This window comes from Barbatula barbatula (assembly GCF_947034865.1).
Source record: "Barbatula barbatula genome assembly, chromosome: 24".
Classification (NCBI taxonomy): Eukaryota; Metazoa; Chordata; class Actinopteri; order Cypriniformes; family Nemacheilidae; genus Barbatula; species Barbatula barbatula.
The window spans coordinates 1510450-1534954 of record NC_136787.1 but is presented as its reverse complement, the minus strand read 5'-3'; the positions used below and the strand labels follow the sequence as shown (position 1 = coordinate 1534954).

Below are 24505 nucleotides of genomic sequence, written 5' to 3'. Positions count from 1 at the left end.
ACGTGTATTGATGAGATGATGTTAAGGAGGACAGGCTGTAGTGTGTCTTCAGTCTGATGGACTGCACTGAGCTCTCAGGTATGTTTGCTGTATTTGAAATCACCTGCTATTCTTCTCCAGCTACTAAAAGCTCTTTAGTGTTTTCAAATGTTTTAAAGGTTTATAGGACTTTTATGCATATCATCATGATTCCGTGGGGTTACTTGGAAGAAAACCATTGCTTAACATCTTCTGAATGAAGAAACTGACAGGATAAAAGTGCAAACATGATTGAAAGCTTAATAGTATTTCCATGTGCTGTTTGTTACTTACTCTTATTGCTGTAAAGTGTTGTAAAGTAAGAGAATTGTTTATGTATAAAGTGTTTTCCATACTCGGGAACACATTTGCAATATTGATATTTACAATGCCATGTAATGTATAAATAGAAAGTTTAATGTTAAATTCTTTATTTATTTCTCTATTGTATTGTTGTTGTGTAATGCAATTTTGGGTGTTTTGTATGATGTAGATCACTGCCTCAGCATACTACTGTTTTAAACATTTAAAGGGAAACTCAGATGAAAAATGAATATTCTACCATTAATTACTCGCCCTCAAGTATGTTAAAGGGATAGTTTAACATACTTGAGTATCAATTTGCAGTTTCTTTACTTACTCACCGCCAGGCCGTCCGAGATCTAGGTGACGTTTGTTCTTGAGTAGAACCATAAAGAAGATTGTTCGGTAAATCCACAGCCCTCTTTGCTTCATATAATGGGAGTCTATGGGCTCCACCGGTCTAAGAGTTCCTAAAGCACAAAAAGCTACATGTTTTTTTTTGGGTGAACTATCCCTTTAACATCTGTATGACCTCCATTTTCCCCAAAACCCATATTAAGGTTGTCTTGGAAGCTTTCGGACTCCTCCTTCGATTGCAATGCAACCAATCTTCTAAGTGCTTAAAGTGCGTAAAGACATTGTAAAGTTGTCCAAATGACTCCGGTGGTTCAGTATAAATGAATATAATGCGACGAGGATGCTTTTTGTGTGCAAACAAACCAAACTAATGACTTGAAACATCCTGATTTGAAAGTTTGTTTCCAGCACAAGTTCCCGAGAGCCACACCACAGTGCCTCCAGTGTCAGCATCGCTCGACGCATGTGCGTTCTGATGTAGAGCCGGTGGGGTCAGAACGCGCATGTGTTTAGTGATGCTGACACTGGAGGCACTGTGGTGTGGTTGCTGTGCAATGTATGGAGGAGTCAGAAAGCTTCCAAAACTGCGGTGCGTTTTTGAGGTCATACAGATGTTAAACTACTTGAGGGTGAGTATTTAATGGCAGAATTTTAAGTTTTCGTCCGAGTAATCCTTGAATATTGACATTGCCCTCCACATGACACAAATGATTTTAATGTTGGAGTGTTGTTTTATTAAGTGCACCGATAATTGTTCGTTCATAACTCACAACAATGAAATTGTTCAATCAAAGTCTCACTAACCACAAATGTACATTATATTCGAAATTGTCCTTTTATTGCCACCGTCTTGTATTTGTTTCCTTTTTTTAGTCGCCATTGCTGCAAAACTATTTCAAGACCCCTGCCGGCAAAGTATGAGCACACATTACCTGTTGAGCAAAGGTGTCGTAGTGAATGTTGATGGACACATACAGTAGCTGGACTGTTGTTAACGTTGTTGCATGCTTGTGCTGTTTCTGCCCCCTGTCTCACTTCCAGGAAGACAGCCCCCTGAGTGTGTCTAGCCCTGACTCTATAGGTACCTGGATACATTACACCTGTGGTGTTGGTACTGGGCGTCGAAGACGCAGATCAGGGGACCAAATAACTTCCTCCCCAGTCTCCCCCAAATCACTGGCTTTCACATCCAGTATATTTGGCTCATGGCAACAGGTTTTTACCAATTTTAATTCATTCTTCACACCAACCTGCTAACTTCTTGTCAATGTACACTCAAGAACTTGGCGGCAGTCAGCAAGGACATCTAATGAGCAGATGAATCAAAAGAGAGTGTCTTAACGCCATTCATCGTAGCGTTTTCTGTTACCATTTCATGCACCCATATTAAGATGTGAAGAGCGAACGTGTTTGGCTTGGTCTAGTTGCATTAACATTCAAACTTGCTGTATGTATTTCTTCCCTCTCCATTTTATGTTTGTTTCCAAAAACCTGATGCATCTAGTTGTAATTCTTACTTTTATTTGTAGTTTATGTTGCTGACGTTTAGCCACCACCAAGACAACTGGCAATATTTTGGGACAGTAGACTAGTCATCTGTAGTACACTAGTTAGGAGGCATGTAACGATTCACGATTCTGCGAGATAACAAAACTTAACTGCAATTTTAAAATAAATTCCAAATAAAATATAAATAAAAAATAAATAATAAGTCTCTTTAATATAAATAAACTAAGAGTTTGTCTGTGCTTTTTTTATTTTAAATAAATAACAGCATATCCATATTTACCAAGTTTGCAGTAAACACAGCGGCCCCGCTGTTCAAAACATGTATTACGATTCATTTAACATCTCAACCGACTTGAATCGTCACACATTCAAATATTCAACCGGCTCATAGTGAATCGTTTCATCCCTAATATTAAAGCTTCATTCAGCTGTAGTATGCAAAGTTTTCATGATTTTAATTCTACTAAACTAAAATAGTCATTTTCTTTTCAGTTGAAATGGTTGTAAAATTCAGTTTTATGTTACTTATTTTACATTGAGCTTAAAACTACAATCTAACTTTAATTCTGCACTATGTATGTGGAAAAATTAGGTTTGTAAAGCATGTTTGAATGCTTTCAGCCATCAATGTAAGCTCTCATTTAATGATGGTTAAATTTAGGCCCTGAAATGTTTTGTTGTGCTTCACGCTTCACTAATCGATGTCATTATTCATGATTATTCTGTGAACTCTCATCTCTTTTCATTCATCCGCTGACCTCCATTAGCTGTCCTTTGCAACATGCTCCATTTCAGTGTCCAATAATCAATCGCCCTCTCAACACGTGGCATTCACTTCAGATGTTTGGTTTGGGTGGATGTCGGCTGGCACTTGCTTCTTCCAGAACTAAGGGTCATCTCTGCTTTGACACCTTGTAACGCTCATTGGTCACTGTCCTCCATCAGATAAGATCTTGATCTTGATGAAATGACAGATCCTGAGCAGAAAGTGTTTACATCAACCTGAGGGAATTAGTTGTGTTGTTTACCAATAATTCCACATCATAGTGTTTACAATTGTAATTACATTGGATTCACAATGTTTTTGCATAATTGTAACCCAAGTGTTCCAATTACATTCATGTTTTTTGTTCATGTCATTCATAATAACAGTTTTTATTTGAACATTATCTCAAAGTGGTGAACTCAACAAAAGTATTCTGACACTTTTAAATTCTTAAACTTCATCTGTGTACATTCATGCTTGAGCATTTCTCTTACATTTATACATTTTCATTTACGCATTTGGTCGACGCTTTTATCCAAAACAACTTACATTGCATCTAACTATACACTATACATTTGTTTGGAAGTATGTACGATATCTGGGATCAAACCCATGACATTGGCCCAGCTAGTGCCATGCTCCAACCACTGAGCTACATGAAAATGCATTTGGTTACATGTGGTCACTGTCATGTTTGGAGTCCAGATATATTTTATGAAGCGAACCAACCTCCATGTGAAATATTCGGCTTGAAATAAATGTTTGCGCTTCATCACAGTATGGTTTGACTCGTTGTTATATAATGCAGAGACGTTATATTAAACACGCATATTAAAATGTGCCTAAAGGTCTCGAATACTTTTGGGTGCCACTTATTATTACAGTTCCTATTGAAAACCCTTCATATTTAAAGGAGTAGTTCACCTTCAAAATGAATGTTGAATTCTGTCATCATCCTCTTGTCATTTTATACCTGCATTACTTTTTTTCACTGAGGAGGTGTAAATGATGACAGAATTATCATTTTGAAGGTAAACTACTCCTTTAAGGACTTGTAGAGCATTTTCACGGTATTAAAATGAAAGTTCTGAGAAACTGTTAGTATCAGGATGAGATGTGTAGATGTCTGCAGTCTTCACAGGGATCTCTCCTTGTTTAGTTACTTGCTCCCCTCGGATGTCAGATTCCTTCGTTTGTTTGTTTTTTTTGCACGAAATGAATGTTTTAACCGAGAAGATCAAGGTCTGCGATCTTTGCATTTCCTGCTACGTTTATGGTTTTTACATGAAATGGGTGAACATGTGTATTTATTTCAGATGGTCGGTCTTTTGTCAGTTTATTGTCTGCAACTGTTGCCATGTTTGTTCTAATATCCCTCCTCATCCCCGATCTCATTTTCTGTTTGACATGGAATGAAGTCTGTGTGGCCGTGGGTTCATGCATGATCCATTTTTTTCCCGGTGAACTCACATATTTTCTGTGCCGCTAACTAACATCCGTCTATCTGGAAAAGACCTGTTTTCTTGATCACATTTTAAAACTGAATAAACGTTTTGTGAAGGAGTTCTATGGTTTGCTTTGTTCTTTTAGGTCCTTTCGGAGAACAACAGTCACGCCAGACCCAGCAGACTGCATGCCGATCACAAGCTCTCTTCTGGAATAGGTAAGATCAACTCTGAGTATTCTGATGCCAGATCAGTTCATTACATCTCGTGGTGGTTTATAATGTGTGAATGATATTTGGCTGTTCTCGCTCTGATGCTGTGTGATGTTGGTCTGGTCTAATGATGGATTGGTTTGAGTTTAATCCGCTGGATGAGCCGTCCTCACTGTAAACGGCTCATCCACTCGACTCTTAAGATTTTTGCCACACAGCCAACTAATACAGTAGTGACTTTGTCTCTCATATATGCTTGTAATGTCCTTTGTGTATCTGTATGTTGTGTATACACAAACGTTCATGTTGTGATGCTTATTGTGTAGAAATCCATCTTTGATATAGTCTGTGGGAGTGACCGTGTAATCCACCCCAAAACGATCATTCTGTCATTTACTCGCCCCCAAATTGTTCCAAACCTGCATAAATGTTTAAGTTTTTAAGGAAGATATTAAACCAAACCGATGTCATGCCCCATAGTATTTATTTTCCCTACTATGGCGGTAAATGGGGGATGAGATCTGTTTGGTTACAGACATTCTTCCTTTGTCTTTAGCAGAAATGAGAAATGTATACAGGTTTGAAACAACCTCAGGATGAGTAAATGATAGAATTTTCATTTTGGGCTGAATTATCCCTATAAATGTCTTTCAAAAGTATTCTACTGTACAAACATATTTTATGAGCTCATAATAAATGAGAGATTATTTGTACAGTGGACCACCAGTCATCAAATTGTGATTTAATACTTGTGTTTGAAGTATCAAGAAATCCACATTAGTCATATTGATACTGTGTGTGTGTGTGTGTGTGTGTGTGTGTGTATATATATATATATACAGTATTATGTTGTTTAACCTTGATTTTGTTCAGGGTTCAATTGTTTAACATGGTTCCAGTTACTGCTCACACTGAGAGCCATAAAGCCACAAAGGTTTTATTTGTTGGTGTAATTTGCTTCAAAGATTATCACTCTATTTTTTCTCTAATTGTCAACAAGTGTGTAAATAAACCAGAAGAAAATACATTTCGGGTGAAAAATCACCTTTCTAACAATACAAAAACATGATCATTTGCTTAAATGCAAAATGCAATCCACCTCTGAAATGTAAAAATGATGACGCTATAGTGACGTGTTGGCAGGATTAACAATGAAATTGACGCTCTATTGGTCATTTCTCATCATTGAATTGATTTGAGCTTATTGATTGTGTTTGATAAATGTAATAATAATCTATTAATAATATTCTTGAAAATGTAAATCCTTATTTGATTCAGGAACATGGCACTATATAAAGCAGTGGTTATAGAAGTAATTGTTGTTGTTGTCACCGCTCTTATTGGGGTTCAGCTTGAAGTCCGGAGTACTGTCTCAGACCTATAAGTGGCTTTTTGGCATTTTCAAAAAGCACATATTGACAATATTCAGTCTGATTGTGGTACAGGTTCACACTTTGTGTGACTAAAATGAAAAACAAAACGTTTTGGTTGCCATGGCAAAAGACATTACTGTCATTATGGGATGTGCGAGTAAGGCTGCACTACTCTGTGGCAAGAATCTTGTAGAAATGCATGATGCATGCGGGTGTGTGCGCTGAAGGCCCGATTGCTGTATGTGTCTTCTCTAACTCTCATCAGGATCTCAGTGTGCTGGACTGTTTAGCACCATGGTGCTGGGCTGCTCCTCCAGTGCACCTAACCTACAAGATTACGCTCGCGTGCACCGTAAAAAGTTGACCTCGGCTGGCTTCTTGGAGGGTATGTGCAGACACGCACGCACACCTTCTGAAGGTGAACCCCATCATTGCTTTCAGTTTCACTTTCATTCAGTTCGGAACTGCCGGAGTTTGAGATGTCTTGATCTCGGTTGTGCTGAAATGATTTGGATGAGGTTGTTCATTCTTATGTTGTGATTTCATTTATTTAGTGGTGGACTGTACACATGGCCTTCTGTGGACGGATTCATTTAAAAACTGGTAGTCTGGTTTTGCTAGTCCTAGTCAGTAAGGGATCTCTAAGGAACTGCTTTCTTTTGAACTTCAATGTTGCTGGTTCACGCGGGGAAGACTCGTGAAACATAAAAATAGTCTCATGTAACAATCAGAAATTATAGACGTTTTCATCTTAAAACATAAACAAACGTTACTTACGCACTTTTGTGACCCCAACTGAACTTCCAGTGTACATTCATAAACGTCTGTAAATAATTTCTGATAACAATAAAAAGAAACCGAGATGAATCATTACTTAGTTTAACTTGTCTCTCCAATATTTAGAATTTTGACTGCGATACCAAGCTCAGCCGCTAGATGTACCATACTGTTTCTTTAAATACGACCGAGAAATGAAATTTCAATAATCAATAACTAATCCAAAACAAACTGGTCCCGAATATGAAATATGTCGTTTCATATGAGATTTCAGAATTTAACTGAGGGAACGAATAACAAAACTGTGGTCATGGATTTGCTGGGCATGTTTTTCCTCCCAACAGGGACCTCGCAGGGTCCGGACTACAAGGATATTGTAAAACATGCCATTTCTTTGCCGTTATCACAGGTAGATGCATGTTGCTGTACGGTCCCACCGCTGTGTGACGTCACGTGAAACCCATGAATAGAACATAATATAGTTTTTATGCTTCATGAGGAGTAAGTCCCGTTATGGATGTGACGATCCTGAAAATGGCACTTACCTGACTATGTAAACTCAATCACGAAAAAATTATGTTTAATTAACAAAGTTCGGGAGGAACCGTAGCATTTAATCAGCCTTGGAACCGCCTCCAGTTTCGGGGAACATAAGATCTCATATCTTGACAGATGCGGACACAGACCTTTATTTTCTCCTCTCACCTTTATCACCCCATCAACCGAGCAGCAGGTCACTTACGGCGATCTATCGCTCACGTTTAAAAATCAGTCACCCAACCACACCCGCACACTGTCTTTCCCCAAATTTACCGTCGCTTTTTCCCGCTACACTGACGTGATCTGCACTGCGTTTCCCCATAGGAGACGCGAGCTGGGCGATTACCTCGCCATTGTGGCAGAGCTTGCTCTCCTTCCTACGGGGGCGGGCATTTCTACACGTACCACAAACTTTTCTCCGCCAAATATGCCATTCATGTGGCTCAGTGGAACCAGTCCCCCTACTGGGGCGCACTGGACACTGAGCTGCATAACAGGGTTTTCCTCGGCTGTCCCCTAGTCACTCCCTCTCTTCCCCCATGCCCAGCTTCGCCTCCCAAATCCACTTCCTCTGTTCCACGCCTGCCAAACCGCCCAGCCAACCAAGCTCACGGGCAACCCAGCAATTTGGAGACATGCAGGAACTTCAATGTAGGAAGATGTACCAGGCAGCGTTGTCGCTTCCTGCACATGTGCATGTTTTGCAGCGGTGCACACGCTCAAATTTTATGCCCTATGTCTCAAGTCCAGAATAATAATTTAAAAAATTACCTCTCAACTCCCGTGAACGTTTCTTGTTTGTCTTCGAGTTGTCTTTGCATCCCGACATTCAGTTCACCGACTATCTTCTGACCGGTCTCTCGAGCGGCTTCGACCCCGACGTTATTAGTCTTCCATCACGCAGCTTAATATGCCCCAACCTCCAGTCTGCGCTCGCCGAACCAGAGTCCGTCGATCTCCTCATAAAAAAGGAGATTGATGCAAAATTCATTATTGGCCCCTTCGATGCTCCCCCATTTTCCGTATTTCGCATCAGCCCATCGGCATAGCGACGCGTAAATTCACGTAAAAAAAAACGCCTCATATTCGATCTCTTGTCACCACACGGCTCTGCCTTTCCAAGCATCAACTGCCTCATTCCAATTGAGGAATTTTCCCTGCACTATCATAACATCGATCAAGCCATTACTTTAATAAAACATGCAGGTAATGGCGCTTGGCTAGCCAAAGTCAATATTACATCCACGTTTAAAGTCATGCCCATCCACCCAGACTTCTGGCACCTTTTCAGCATTCGAATAAATTTTACTTTTCTGTCCGTCTTACATAGATTCCGTAGGCTTTAGCATTTTCAGCACTTTTTGAGCTGTATCCACTGGTCGTTGCAGCATCCCTATGGGGAAAAGAGTGGTCGCTTTCCAGTATAATCGTGCATTGTGATAACGAGGCAACCGTTCATTGCATTGACAAAGGCCGCTCCCACTCCCCCGCTTTAATGCCGTTCCTCAGACACCTCATCTGGATCTCAGCCTGTGACCAGTTCATTCTAACTGCCAAACACATTCCCGGATCAAAAAATCTGATTGCTGATGGCCTTTCTCGTTTCGCTTTCCAGAAGTTCAGGCTGCTGGCGCCCGAAGCAGACCCCTTGCCAACACCGGTACCTCCCTATTCGGAGCTGATATGCCGGTAAACCACCCACTAAAAATCCTTGATGCATCTCGAAACTCCATCATCCAAGCTGTCTCCCTTAGGACCCTCTAATCTTATCTCACTGCATGGAAAAGCTTCAAGTCGATTCACCACGCGTTCAACATTCCCTTTCCCACTTTTTCTGTCCTCTCCATCACCTCCCACCTCTCCTTCCTAAACTCGTCAAAAAACCTCCAAGCTAGCTCAATTAAAGGTTATATGAGTGGAGACCAGTTCTTCCACAAGCTCATATTCAACTCTCAATCAGCAGCCATAGCCAGCTCCCAAACATCTATGCTCATCAATGGCATTCAAAGAACCCAGCCCGCTCTCCCAGACGCCAGGCAACCTATAACCCTAGATATACTGACTAGATGCATTTCCACCCTCCGTAAAAGATATCACTCCAAGCACGTTGATCGCACACACGACACCATGATGTTTATCCTAAACTTTTTCGGCTTTCTAAGATGTTCAGAAATTTCCACCACATCCATCTTCAACACCCAAATCCATCCAACGTTATCGGACCTATCAGTACTCGATTCAGAGACTATTTCATTCTCCATTAAACAAAACAAGACAGACCAAACCAGGAGGGGACATTTCATCTACATATTCAACCTCCAGTCACCGATTCAGCCTTATCAGACCCTTCTAGCCTACCTTCACTTCAGGAAATCCCAGACCAAAACCACATCAGACCCTCTCTTCATTGACGAATCTAACCGCCCAGCCACACGCTTTTGGTTCCAAAAACACCTCAAAGCCGTATTGCTCCTGTCCGGCATTCCCGCAGACCACTTTTTCGGCCACTCCTTCCGCATAGGCACAGCAACTACACGCAGTCTCAAATCCAAGCACTAAGGCGCTGGACATCGGAAACTTTCAAGAGCTACATCAGGTCTGATCGCTCCATCATCAGGGAAGCCCATCGAACCCTCATTTCCCGAATCATCTAAAGAATCCATCCTTCACCCACATGGGCTCGAACCTCCACAACTTCAGCCTTCATCTCCCTAGCGGGAGATCTCACCACCACTGCAACCGGCTCAGCAATCACCAGGGATTCAGACCCCACCCGCAGGGGCCATCGCCCAAATCTCTTCAGCAGAAGCAAACATTGCAGCAGCGACCGCCTCCCCAGAGGCCAGTGCTTCCATCAAAGGCGTCGAAGCCAGCATTGCAGCAGCGATCACCTCTGCAGAGGCCAGTGCTTCCAACTAAGGCGTTGAAGCCAGCGTAGCAGCAGCGATCACCTCCGCAGAGGCCAGTGCTTCCATCAAAGGCGTCAAAGCCAGCATTGCAGCAGCGATCACCTCTGCAGAGGCCAGTGCTTCCAACTAAGGCGTTGAAGCCAGCGTAGCAGCAGCGATCACCTCCGCAGAGGCCAGTGCTTCCATCAAAGGCGTCAAAGCCAGCATTGCAGCAGCGATCACCTCTGCAGAGGCCAGTGCTTCCAACTAAGGCGTTGAAGCCAGCGTAGCAGCAGCGATCACCTCCGCAGAGGCCAGTGCTTCCATCAAAGGCGTCGAAGCCAGCGTCGCAGCAGCGATTGCCTCCACAGAAGCCAGTGCTTCCATCTCGTGTTCTGCCCTCTACCACTTTCTACGGATCAAGCACCACAGCAGCGTTCTTCCCAGCAGGAGCCTCCTTCAGACGCCTCCGCCCAGTATCAGTCTTAATCCCAGGGACACCCACGAAGACGTGTTCATTTTAGACTTCTCATCACTCCAGCATGCACCCTCACTCCATATCAGTCTCAACCATCCTTGGAGGAACCCCTGCCCCATTCTTGCCTCATCACAAACCACACCTCCTAAGGGAGCCATCATCCTCTTGGCTTTACCCGACCGCAGTCCAACGCCTCCGCACCGTTCAGCACCGCGTTTGGGGGGTATGCGTACTCTAGCGGCTGTCTCACTTCTTGCTTTATGGGGGTGTGCTCTGGGCTCAAACCGGTTCTGAGCTCGGTGAACTCACCTACCAAGGTGTAGTGTTTCGGGTTCGGATAGATCTGGCCAAATACGCATAACCTTCATAACCAAGCTCTGTCTTTATTATCCCTATCAACATCACTGTTATCTGCACAGGTGAACTCTTGAATGAAATAAATGCTTTAAAAACCTGAAGAGAGACCTCACATGGGTATCTAAACCAGCAAATGTTTTATATCTGTGCTGTTTGTTTAGTGTAAACCGCTGCTGAAAACGGTTAACTAACTTATCCCATGATCATTTGTCAAGTTCAAAACAAGTTAAAAATGTTATTTGTTTTTGTTTATTATTATCATTTTAGTGCTTTAAGCTTTTTTCAGTTTATTTTCGAGGCAAACCTTTCAGTTCCAGAAGGTCAAAAACAACGATGTTATTAAAGAATATAGTGTAGTTATTCTTGAATACATCTCATAAAGTTATGGATGACTTTCGTGGGGCAACATTGACAGCAGGTTTGAGTTTATAGGTTGGCCCAGTGCATTCATGTAGAATTGTGATCAAGCTGACTGAACTATCTGTGCATTCAACGTTTTGGTGCACACGTTCCAGCCAATCCGAATCGAGTATTTAGACCGCTCATGCTAAATAAATAACACATATCATCCTGTTCCTCGCACACCTGCAACGTGAACAACTCATTTTTGATTGTGATTTAAGCTCGTTCACTGCAAGTAGAGGTGATGAATGATGGAATCTGTTGCTGGCTGTTGAACATTTTTTAGGGTAGAAAGTGTTTCCTTTTTATACGTTTTCCTGTGGTGTGGCAGATGAAATGGTATTATACTTTTGCTAATATTTTAGTGGAAATCCAGGATTGTGTTTTGTTGATAGCAAATCAGGAGAACATCTGATATCAGTTGGTTTGTTTTCATGAGCAGAAAGGTTTCTCCGTCAATACTTGTAGATGTCTTCAGTTTCTTTCCTACCCATCTCTCCTGCATGAGCACTAATACCTGCTTTCTTGTTTGCCCTTCTTTAACTCCTCTTTGTTAGCTGTTATACATTTCAGCTGCCTGTTTTTCTCTTTCTCAGAGGCTACACGTGGTTCTGCTGTAAAAAGATTTTCTATCTCATTTGCGCGCCACCCAACCAATGGTATGTTTGCTTTTGTTAAATTCCCAGTGCACGTTTTTCCCTCAAATCCATTATTGATATGATTTTTAGGGTTTTCTTTGGATGTAGTCCACGTGCACACCGCTCCCTCCCCCACAGGAATATGGCCGTCACGTAATAAAAATACGGTTTCAGAATCCATGTCATTTATCAAAACTTTTGCCTCATAATGCAAAAATATTGTGAATTTGCACCAGATCTTTCCTTAAGTTTATTATGGTCACATTAGTAAATTCACATTTTGCGATTTTGCTATTTTATTTGATTATTGAGTTGATTTCAAGTAATGCATAGTATGTTGTATATTTTGGCCTTGTTAGTAATCGTTCATTAAGATTGTTTTCCTTTTGAATAAATCAAGATAATCCATTGATACTTGAAATTAATAGAAACAAATATTTATAATTTTATAATAACAAGGATCAGAAATTGTTCAAAGAATATTAAAAGTGTGTTTTTTGCATTTAAAAGGCAACCAGTTAATAACGTGATTTACGTCACGATACTTTTAATGAATTGCCTGTATCATTTTATTGCTTATGTGCTGTAAGGAGATGCTGAGCTCATAAGATGCCACCGCACACGTGAATTCGAGACTTAATGCAGCAGTGTTTACCGCTATTTGTACTCTTATTAGAACAAGATGAAGTTGTTGTGTGATTGATTGTATAAACGGATTGATTATAAACTGGGAGATTTGTTTTTGAAGATGAGGTAACACACACAGTTTCTGCCAATCTCATGTTCATCTTGAGTACCTATACAATAGTATTCTTCGAAGAGTGTTTAGTTTGATCAAATTTATAAAAGACGGATACATCTGTACGATTATTTCCGGAAAAGACAAGTGCCTGGAGATACACAATCACATTGATTCACTATAAGTTGTGTTGTTAACATTAAAGATGAGGGAACATGCTGTGTACGTGTATAAAGACTGCCAAGGGTAGAAAAAAAGGGAATGTTTTGCTGCAACTTGCTGAAACAAATGGAATACTGATGTGGATGTTTGCTAGCCATTTCATATCAGACTCCGCACAGGTAAGTTGTTTTGTTGAACCATACTATAATAGTGTTATCTAATTTCTATACCTTTTATATGTTGTTTAAATGTAAATTTCTTTCTTTTAACATTCTATGCAGATGTATTTCATACAAACTTAAAGATTGAAATATTGTCAGCACAGTAAGCATTTAGTAGAGCAATGTAAGTTTCGGTTTAAATGGCTTCGCTTTGAAATCGATTACAAAATAAATATCAGGAAACACATTTCCGGAAATTCATTTCAGTGTACAAGGACACCTGCTTCCCTGCAAGTATTAAGGATCACCGTCCAAAAACTGCTTTTAATTTCAGCAAATAATTGCATGTTGAAGTCTGTATTTCTTTGTTTCTCCTATTGAAAGCAGCCATTTGTTTGAGTGCTTTGCCACTCAAGGGGGCGTGTTCATGTGGGAAAGTGACATCAGTGCATACCCTTCTGTTTTGTCACATTAGTTTAGTTAAGCTTCCCTTGTGAAATATTCTAGAAATCATAGTATTGATTGTTGTAGTAGTGGCTACTTTTTAGAAGTTACTGTATGTTGTGAATTCATTTAATAGTAATTTTATAACAATATTTGTTAAAGGTATTATACGGTTACAAATATTAAGCGCACCTACCAACCTCTGCTCAGAACTGAAGCTGTGTCATAAATGTATCTCGGTAACAACACAGATTGTCCAGTCTTTTGTTTAACACAAATAACTACATACTGTATGGGTGGAAAACAGAAAAATCATTGATAACAAAACATAGAACAATTTTATTTAATGTATGTCATTATTATAATAGATTGATAAGTTCTAAATGTTCTATATTATTTCAGATCAGAAGTCATACAGCTCACTAATATACAATGTCAAGTACACAAGGTGCTCGTAATTTCAGTTTTTTTTTACTTCACTTAAGATACACATTGAGCAACCTGAGTTAACCCCTTGTGTTCCAGTGGTATATTAGAAAGCAGCAGTTCTCAAACTTTCTATCAAATTGTAAAATGAAACATTGCACATTAAGGACATCTGCTGGTTAATTCATGTATATGTCATGAAATGAATGTAAAGCTTATAAAGCAGCAAGACTACATACTTTAAAAGGTGTTGTGTTATAGTGTCATTGTTGGGATTTCAGTTTTTTTGCTTTTAAAATATATTTGTCGTGTCAAGTGTAGAAACTTGCGCCTTGTCATTTTTATTATTGTTTCTTTTTTCTTTTAAACGGCTTTTCTAAATGGGTCAGTGTTGTCCGGTATGTTCAGTGGTAAGTGCTAATTTACACAATATATGTTTCATTTGGCTTCGGCGCCAAAGCTTGTGTAGATTCCAGATCTAGTTTGTATTGAGTCTTTAAGTTTTCCCTCATTTTAGTTCCACGTGGATCTCTACTTTTAATCAAAAAGAGCAATAAGGTCATTATTTTGCATATTAGTTTAAAAAAAATCCTTAGACAAATTTAAGCCAACAACTTGATTTTGTTTGGATATTGTTATCATGTGATATTTCACACACAGCTGTGAATGCAGGTTCTGTAATAATGCAGTAAGTCTTAACATTGTGTCAGCCATTGAAAGTCTACAGTTAACACCGTTTCTATTATTCTTGTTATTAAGGAAACACTGACAACTCCATAGGTCAAATTATTTATAAAAAAATTATAAATTATAATTTTTGCTTCATATAATCATCTTTTTGATCAAAGTTTTTATGACTCGTCTATCTCTAGACCTCACACTCGTGTTTGATGGTGTACAGTATTTGCATTTACATTTTCTGAGGAAACCAAATCTCTTATCTTCATCATGAGTCCGTCCATCATTTAGAGATCCGCCCAAATAATTATTCGAGGCCAGATGTTTTATTCTTCACTGCTCACGCTGTTCATTTTATTAAAGGGTTCGAGCTTTACTCCATGGTTCCTTCAATTTGCCCATTGGAGACCCTCCATAATTCCCTGTCTCTCAAACAAGTGGATGACTTCCTATCCTCCATCGCCATGTTTCACGATCCAGTACTGGACATATCTGCCTCCTCTCCAGGTACTGAGGAGTCAAATTTTCACAAAATGCCTCTCAATGTATTCAGCATATTAAATACATTATTATTATGTATGAACCTGCTTTTAGTCTTTTAAGCTTTTATGTAACCTCCAGCTGTACAAACAAAGAAGGTGCCTTTGAACACATACACTCCAGCAAAGGTTTTGCCCTGTCCATTCACCCGGTCTCTCTGCAAGAGGACACCAACAAGCTCACCGGAGAGGAGTGCTACAGGTATGTTCATATTTCTTTACGCATTGAAAAAAAATCTGCAAAAAAACAACTGTACTTCACAATAAATGCATCAGTAGATGTAAAAAGTCATTGGTTTTTAAAAACAATATGGGAATCCATTAAATCCTACAAAGCTCAAATGTTTATTGTCTGTTTTTATCCTCAGTCCAAGATTCTTGTCCAGCTAGAAAATTGAAAGAAGTTTCAGACAGTAATAAAAGCGACAGCAAAAATGTATGTCAAGACTCTACGAATGAGCATCCCAAAACTGCTGTTAGCATCTCCATTCCTTCAGGAGCTGAATGTTACGACTGCACTATTAAAAATCACAATCCACCGGCATATCAAACCCTTACTCTGGAGAATAAGACAACACCATCTCAGACCGCTAACATCTGCAAACCGCCACCCAACAAAGTGGATTGAAATGTCAGGGCACAATAAAAGAAGCGGCTAGCAAACACATGACTTGTTAGGTTCTGCTGAACATTCCAAAGTCATGGACAATTCCTATATGTATGTATATATATATTAATAAAGAACCATAAACCATAATTATTGGGTTTTACTTATGATGACATACTGTAGTTTCATATGTGTCAACGTATGTTGTCATTGCTTTTACTGATAAGACTTACATGAAGCATCAACAGTCTCCTTTGGTATTAAATGAATCATCTTAAAAAAAACAGGAGACCGCCTGCCTTTCTATTTTTATTACAATCTCATTTTAATTTTCTATTCTTAATCTAACAGAAGATTGTTACATTTAAAAGTGGATTTATCGTGAATGATCAGGACATTAATTTGAATGTTTTTCTGAATATTTCATGATTGCAGCAATTTCTGGGGCCTCATTAAACCGAATTTGCACTTTCCCTTCACTGTCACTGAAGTTCTTCAAGTTAACAAAATGAAGAAAATCTCTATTCACACGTACTGTATTTAACAATAATGTTGTGTATATTGAGAATAATTTTTATTCTTCAACATACAGCTCAGGTTGGATCAAAATGACTCCATGTACGCAGAAGATATACTTAACATATCCTTGCTATGGCAGCACAGTTGTCTCATGAATGTCTTTGGAGAAATATTTACTCTACATGTTCAGAGTCTGCAACTTCTTGTGAGAATCATCATTAAATTCAAAAATGTCCAACTTCCTACTGGCTGGAGCGGATGACTGTAATTTGAAAATGGCTTTATTAGAACAAGCAAAGTAATGTGTTGTGGTTACAGGAGCTTTAAGTACTGAACACACAGTATATACATGAACTAAAGACATTTAAATGCGTTGATTTAGAGGGATAAAAATATGAAACTTCAGGAGTTTGACAAAGTGGTCTGTAGAGGTGCAGTCATTTATGTAGAGGCGAGAAGAACATTGGGGAGAGAACACACCCTGAGAAGCTCCTGTGCTGGATGTAAATGTTCTCATCCTTAATATCTGGCATAAAGAGAGAGGCAAGTTTGGATAAAGGTGGTGCGGGATAATGACCTGAAGTATACAAACCGTATCCTGGCTAGTCTCTGCCTTAGACGTCACAACCACATATTGTCTGAAAGTCTGATGCACACGGCACACTTAACTGGAAACACTTCAGCAGATTTGAAATTGTTCTCCTATTGAATTCTACAGGGTTGCTGGGAGAAGTACATGTCACTTTCTTTACCAGTGCACTTGGACACAACATAATATTAACATTAGTGTTATGTCTTCATGAAGACAAGAAGCTGGAAATGGTAGATTCCTCTCAGTAACTTTATTAACGGCTGACACATTCAGGATAACAGCATGCACCAGCTCAGCATATCTAAACTTATTGTCTCTTATCTCTGCCCTCTATGCAACTCAAGTAGATCTAGCGGTACATTAATGTAACAACACCACATACAGTAATCCCCTTTTAGTTTAGTGATGCTCCTGTAACCAATAAGTAACACGGAACAGAATCAAGAACAGCAAATCTGCCATGCATCAACAATGTCACCCATAATGAATCACATGAAGCAACACATGAAATGAATACAAAAGAGCATTTAAAGTAACAAGCAATATGAACCAACTTCAGCACTTGACTTTCATGGATGTGTATGATGTATGTGCAAAGTCCATGTCAATTTGAGTGATTATAAAATATAATCCTTTAGCCAACCTGGCTCACGTCTTTGACATTGTTCTCTTAAATCAGCATGTGAAAACTCAGCACTGTCACAAATGTGTCCATGTCTAGCCACCATTACATTTAACGCAGGCGTTGCCATGTTCTCACTATTCCCTCATGACCCTCATGTGCAGTACAGAACAATGACTCACACAATTTTCCAGGGCACAACCAATCGAGATCCTCTAAATACAAACTCAGGTTGCACACTTAACTCATGTCGGAGCCTGTAATACCAACGAATCACAGGATCCACAGTAGTGGAAGATGAAGGCCATCCATGTGCAATTTGTTTGCGCAACGCAGAGAGTTCAGAACAGTGAGCAGAGGCAGTAGTAAACTCATCATGGGATATGGCAATCGGATCAGACGACAGTAAAGCCACAAACTCAGGTTCTGGATCCGACTCAGCATCCAAAGGAAGAGGCAAGGGCAAGCGGGATAAACAATCTGCAGTGTAGTTCTCAGATCCAGCATGATACTCAACTATGTAGTCGAAGCAGAGCAACCAAGCAGCCCACCGAGCAATGTGCATACCAGCTCTATCAGTCCCTTTTATGGTTCCCACAAGAATGATCTGATACAAATAGTATTTGGGTAGTTTGTTTTTAGTATTTGTAGTGCAGTGGCAGTATTATTGGAAACCTGCTTAAATGATTGAAATCGAAATTCGCTGTTCTTAGCCTTCCCATCAAATAGGCAGGAGACTGTAAGATTTAGATTAAGGAGACAACCCCAAAACATATGTGGAATTGAGCTTTTACAATTAAGCCGTTAGTTGTTGTATTTACCTTATTTTAGCAAGCTTTTTGGTATAGGGCAGTCAAAAGAGAAGTTCACGGGCGTGTTTGATTGGGCGTTCAAGAGTTTGGGCGGAAGTTTGATACCACAGTTCCGTCTCCTGGCTCCACTGACGATATCTTCTGTGCAGTCTACAAACTGACGTTATTGCGTAACATGTCAGCACCCCTCGTCGGACATTTTACTATGGAGGGATTTTAGTCTCATTAATTATTCATGCGTAAAAAAAGATACACACATGCGTAAACAGTTTTGCATGCATAAAACCTAATTTACGTGCACATAGTATATATTTACATTTACGAAAAGCAATTCACGTGCGTAAAACAAAACAATTTTCTCACAAATTACGTTTCGCAAACATACAACTGCGCACATAATTTTCGAAAAATCTGATTGGCTAAAGAGTACGACAACCCAAGTGGAAGGGGTTGCGTCGCCAGGAGAGTCTCAGAAAACACACACACACGTTCAAGGCGATTCACACGTGTGTGACGATTTGCACATTCGTAAAACAAGACAAACGCGTACATTTTAACTTTTCGAAAGTTATGTGCGCAGTTGTATGTTTGCGAAACGTAATTTGTTTTACGCACGTGAATTGCTTTTCGTAAATGTAAATATATACTATGTGCACGTTTTTTTGCATGCAAAACTGTTTACGCATGTGTGTATCTTGTTTTACGCATGAATAATTAATGAGACTAAAATCGCTCCATATTTTACATTCAGTTCATTAAAGAAGATGAATGTCTTCCTTCCATTGTAGTCTATGGTACTGAGGTCATGTAGAGTCATGACTACGGGAGCTACGCAGTCAGAGAAGGCGAAATGGGATCATCTTCCAAATGAGAAAGGTCAGCAATTGATTTTTGAATAATTTTGGGTTTTTCATTTAGATGCAATTGAGTGAATGTTATGATCAGTATATGCAAATGTAAAAAAGGAGTAAGTAAAGAATTTATATAATCCAAGTGTCAAGGGATGATTGCCTATCTAATGATGTAACATTAGAGTTTTGCAATATAGCTTCCATTACATTTACATTTTACATTTACATTTATTCATTTGGCAGACGCTTTTATCCAAAGCGACTTACAAGTAGTTTTATACAGTGTCACATTACTGCAGAGCAATCAGGGGTAAAGTGCCTTGCTCAAGGGCCCTTCAGTCATGACCTGCTGGCACTGAGATTAGAACCGGTAACCTTCTGATCACAAGCCCAACGCTCAAACCATTAGGCCACAGCTTCCATATATGGAATTTGTGTTAAGTGACCAAATCGTTCCTATATGCCACATCAACAAATACAACAGTAAGCATACCAAAAACACATGCGTACACAATTTAATTATGATACTTGAGTACAAAAAATATGTCCACATATATTTCCCTTTGTGCCCTTGATTGCCTTGAAACCCATAATCACTGCTTACAGCTATATTATTTGTATTTTATACAAGGCATCTTAGTAGAAGACATCACACAAAACTTTATAATTTCTTCTTTATCATTTAAAATGTTTTAAATTCCCTTTAAACAGCTTTAAACAATATTTGGTGAGTTGTTCTAAAATTACACCATGGTAGAATTGCACTTCAGATAAAAAGTCTTATTTCTTCCTTTAGGTTCTTCCAAGATCGTATATGGCCTTGTTTTCAAGAATTTCTACTTTCTGTTCTCCCTCTTTTAGTGTGTTGACTACCATAGCTCTTGCCAATGAAGTGATGGGGATTGACAGTGCAGTAGGAAATAAAGAGGAAAGAGGACCAAGAAATTTCCTGGCCATCCATTCAGCAGGCCTGCTCTCCTGTCTGTCCACCAATAACACCCTAAACAGACATACAAACAACTGATTACAGGGTATTTGATGATTTTAAAAACTACAAGCACACGGGCAAAACATACAAAATGTATAAGCTCAGTTTCAGAGGCATATGGGAAATGTATTGCAGTAATTTCAGGAAAAGATAATTTGAGTAACTCACGCTGGTCGGTAGATGGAGAGACGCTCAAAACCTAAAACCTCAATGTCTGCTTCAACCTGTCCCTGAAAACAGAACGGCACTTTCAGTCAGAAATGTACATGGATAAATCCGTAGGACTGTGTTTATTTAAGTGGACACACAAAGCTCCATCAACTATCCGGTTATATTTCTACAATATGGAAGCCTCTGTTGTACCTTAGTTTTCAGGTAGAGAAAGCTGCTGGTTTTGTCTGCTCCTTTAGAGGATTCTAGGTGAAAGTGAGAGCAACTTCCTGCTTTAGCAAGTTCTGCTGCCTTGAGTACGTAGTCATGATCCACACGCACAAACCCTTCCTGTAGCAAAGATGCACTTGATGTTTATCATTAAAAGGAGATTAGGGTTCTACAAATTAGACAAAAATCTTTATATAATTTGTGAATTTATTTGTTCTTTTAACTTGCTCAACAAAGTGCAATCATTTATTTACTTGCATTGTGATTGAGCTTTTTTTTGCAATTTTCTTTATCTTGTGAATGACATGAAAGTGGGTAAAAGTAATATTTGGGTGAATTATTCATGTAAGCATGCCATGTAACCATACAGCTCCTGCTTTGGCTTTGGTTGTTCCTAGACAGCAGTATCCCACATCATGGCCCTGAAACGCTTCGGCATACTCATCCAGCTTTTCAAAATCAACTACTTTCTGCACCTAAAGAAAATAAGGCAAATGAACAGATTATAGATTTTCATTTTGACCACATTTCCACATCATAAGAGTGTCCCCAAAATAATATAACACTAGGGACACATTTAAAATGAATTAAATCCACAATATGCAATTCATTTAAATGTATTTATTCATTTATCAAATAGACATTGTTTGTACATCTGTCTTTACTTTCATGCTACCACATTCAGTGCTCAAATTGACGGGGCTGGGAGGATCCAGGAGCCTATAAGGCCCATAAGGCATTAGGGACCCCATATAAGAGGTAAAAATAGACTTGCAGATTTTTTTAAATATGACAGATCTAATATTTGTGCTGATACAACATGGTAAATTAATTACTTTTATTTATAAAATCTCCTTTGCATTGCATTCATTCAACAGGACTGTTATGTTATGGTTGAATGGCTTTATATGCAGTAATTGTTTTCCTGATATTTAAACTTAGACCACATTATTAGACCCTTTGATTTTATAAATACACATACATGAAAGTTTAATATAGTTTCATCTTTTTTGTGCATTTATTTAAAGAACACATGCACAATGTTTTGTCACTGCTGTTTCCTTACTTCTTTGGCCAATGTGCTGATTCTCTTTAATATTGCCAGAGTTACAGAAAAAATAATAATGCAACAAATCTAAAAAACAGGTATGGTTGGTTTCCGTTCAGGGCTTGAGACTGGTCCCAGACTCAAATAAATGTAAGAGCTTAACCAAAAACAGTTATCAGTGACATATCTTATTTTGTCACAAAATGGACACAAGTAATGTTTTAGTTGTAATGCATGTTTGTAAACTACTATTTTTTTAAAGTGTGGCTTCCGGCTGAATTTAACTTGACATTACCAGATTGTCATAGGTTTTGTTGTCAAATTGTAACTGCCTTCGTCCAATGAGAGTGATCCTGGAGAATATGCTGCTCTTCATTATTTCGGCTAGTAGCACCTTTCCACTTTCCCCAGAAGCGCCCAGAATGAAACACGTGTTGTTTTTCTGACGGTAAGTCTCGGTCTTCGCATTCAGATCCATTCTGGAAAAGGAGAGAGATCGTCAGCATGACACTGCAGATTTAAACAGGTGTTTGTGTTCTTATTGAGTCGATGCAGATGTGAGATATACCGACTGCAGGTCTGCGCGATATCTACCAGCATGTCGTGCATTTGATCAAGAGTCAGACGAGCCTTACAAACAAACATTTACAGCAATATAGTTAGTAATAATAATAACTTAAACCTGTTTTGTTACCTTGGGACTTCGTCTGTATCTGAATGTTCCAGATGATAAAGAACAGCGGCGAGTGCGACAACAAATGATAAGAAACAGAATTTATTCCAGTTACTGTATAAAATATTCATTCCAGTCTTGAGAGAAACACCGTGTTCACTGGAGCGGCTTCTTCTTCTTCTGGTGTTTTATGGCGGTTTGGCAAACCTACGCACCACCTACTGATGTGGAGTTAACATGGATTTGTAGGAAAACGAATTAAACTGGATCCTGTATCTATTGTTCTTGTGGTTTTCAGATATTTTCAATCATATTTCACTGGAGCGCTTCCTGTTTGAGGAACGTCAGGACATCCACCCCGCCCACATCCGAGCGTGCCACGCCCTTGTCCATATACGTCACATTTATTTTTTATTGTTGCTTCACACATAATACACATTAATATGCAAATACAGAAATATATTACAAAGAATAACATCTCTTAGTATATTATATTACATTTACGACATAACTGTCCAGCTTAAACTTAAATTATCATCAAGTATTTCAATATAACATAAAACCCAAATAAAATAAATAATAAAAAGATTAAATAACAAAATAGAGGATTATAACCAAACCGGCTTTTCTTTTAAGCAGATTGAAGGCTAATTTCCATGACTCCAGTACCTGCTTATGAAATTTGCTCACTTGACTCGTAATTTACCAGATGTAAAATTACAACTCAACAAAAACACATAACAGATTTGGTATAAAGAACCAAGGAGCATTTCTTCCTATAATACAATATTTAATCCAGTTAATTTTGAAAACCTGGTTGAGCGTTGTGAAATCAATAGCATTGAATCCTCCTTCAGCATAACTGCTAATAATTGTTTGTAACAAAGATCCATAAAAGAAAGGAAGAAGGCGGGAACGGGCGAACATACAACAAAACCTTTATTAAATTAGCAAACACGGAAGTAAAAGACCGACAGCCACATCACGGTAGACTGCTGGCCACAAAACATAAACACAAACTTAACACACCCGGTCCTCTCTCGTCAGCAGTCCTGCCGCTCGTCCTCTTAAGCTCCCAATCCTCTCCGTGAGATATGCGGGACACAGTTGATTCCAATTATCACTCCCGGGCACCGTCTCACGGCTCTCCTCCCACCTTCCTCACCACATTGTCTTTCTTTTGATGTATTCAGTTTTGTCTTTCCTAATAAATTTGAATAGAACTGAGTCGATTGCGATATTATTTTTGAGTCAATGTACAAAGATAAGGCCGGGTAAACCAATCTGGAAATTCCTTCAGCCTTTGACTCCAACAGTCCTTCCTTGTATAGCTAAGTCACTTTGATGCCATCCATAGAAGGTATTCCGTGTTTTTTGTAACATAAAGTCGTCGTTATTCCAAGATATTTTACAGATTGATTGACCTTAATTCCATTGATATTGGTTTTGTTTGATTCATGAACAAATAATATTTCACTTTTATCTGTGTTAATAATGAGACCAGAAGCTTTGGAAAATAGCTCTAAACCTTTTAAAACTTTTAAAACCTGTCTTTCATCCTTAAGAAAAAAACAAGTGTCATCTGAAATTAAAATGGAATTGTCACCAATTTTTATGCCTTCAGAACTGATACAGTTTACCATGTAAAGATTTAATAATTGCTATCAAAAATATAAAAGGTGAAATAGGGCAACCCTGTCAAATACCTCTGCTAAGAGTGAAACGTTTAGAGGTACGTCCCGCTAATGACACACTACTATTTATATATTTGTATAAAGTTTTTACCATCTTTTTAAATTTAAATTTGAGTACAAAACCAAACTTGTCTACAGCAGTATTTATGAAATCATGTTCTATTGAATCGAAGCCCTTATAAAAGTATATGAAATAAATAAGGCCCTCTTTTTCAATGAGATCAGAGTAATCCAGTATGTCTAACACAAATCATATGTTATGTGTCTTCCCTTCATAAATCCAGATTGGGCGTGGTTTTAATCGTTTTGCAAATACAGCCGTTTGCAATTTATAATCCGAGTTTAATTAAGTTATGGGACGCCAATTTTCAATGAGATGAGTATTTTTATTTGGTTTAGGCAATAGAGTTATAAGACCTTGTTTCATAGACTCCACTAATTGACTAGAGTTTAGGCATTCTTTGAAAACTAATAGTAATATTTCTCTATGATCTTTCCAAAACGTT

At 38.9% G+C, this 24505-nt stretch overlaps 2 protein-coding genes across 5 annotated transcripts in view; one reads left to right on the top strand and one right to left on the bottom strand.

The window, feature by feature from the left end:
* The window catches only part of ppip5k2 (diphosphoinositol pentakisphosphate kinase 2), a 43017-nt gene extending 26724 nt beyond the window's left edge, over positions 1-16293 (top strand). The window contains exons 25-31 of one of the 4 annotated variants that reach the window (XM_079449245.1): positions 1552-1593; positions 1720-1893; positions 4544-4616; positions 6249-6368; positions 15037-15180; positions 15295-15414; positions 15581-16293. In XM_079449245.1, the coding sequence (XP_079305371.1) occupies positions 1552-1593; positions 1720-1893; positions 4544-4616; positions 6249-6368; positions 15037-15180; positions 15295-15414; positions 15581-15840 (933 nt within the window). In that variant the 3' untranslated portion in view covers positions 15841-16293. The remainder of the gene's footprint in view (positions 1-1551; positions 1594-1719; positions 1894-4543; positions 4617-6248; positions 6369-15036; positions 15181-15294; positions 15415-15580) is intronic. The other 3 variants (XM_079449242.1, XM_079449243.1, XM_079449244.1) reach the window with 3 other exon arrangements.
* A 3027-nt stretch (positions 16294-19320) lies between these two features.
* Positions 19321-22686, bottom strand: htatip2 (HIV-1 Tat interactive protein 2). Its single transcript, XM_079448463.1, has 6 exons — positions 22327-22686; positions 21928-22111; positions 20953-21060; positions 20567-20704; positions 20372-20433; positions 19321-20215 (listed from the first exon to the last, which is right to left on the bottom strand). The coding sequence occupies exons 1-6, from the start codon at positions 22434-22436 to the stop codon at positions 20008-20010; spliced, it is 810 nt and encodes a 269-aa protein (XP_079304589.1). The 5' UTR covers positions 22437-22686; the 3' UTR covers positions 19321-20007.
* Between the last annotated feature and the right edge of the window lie 1819 nt (positions 22687-24505).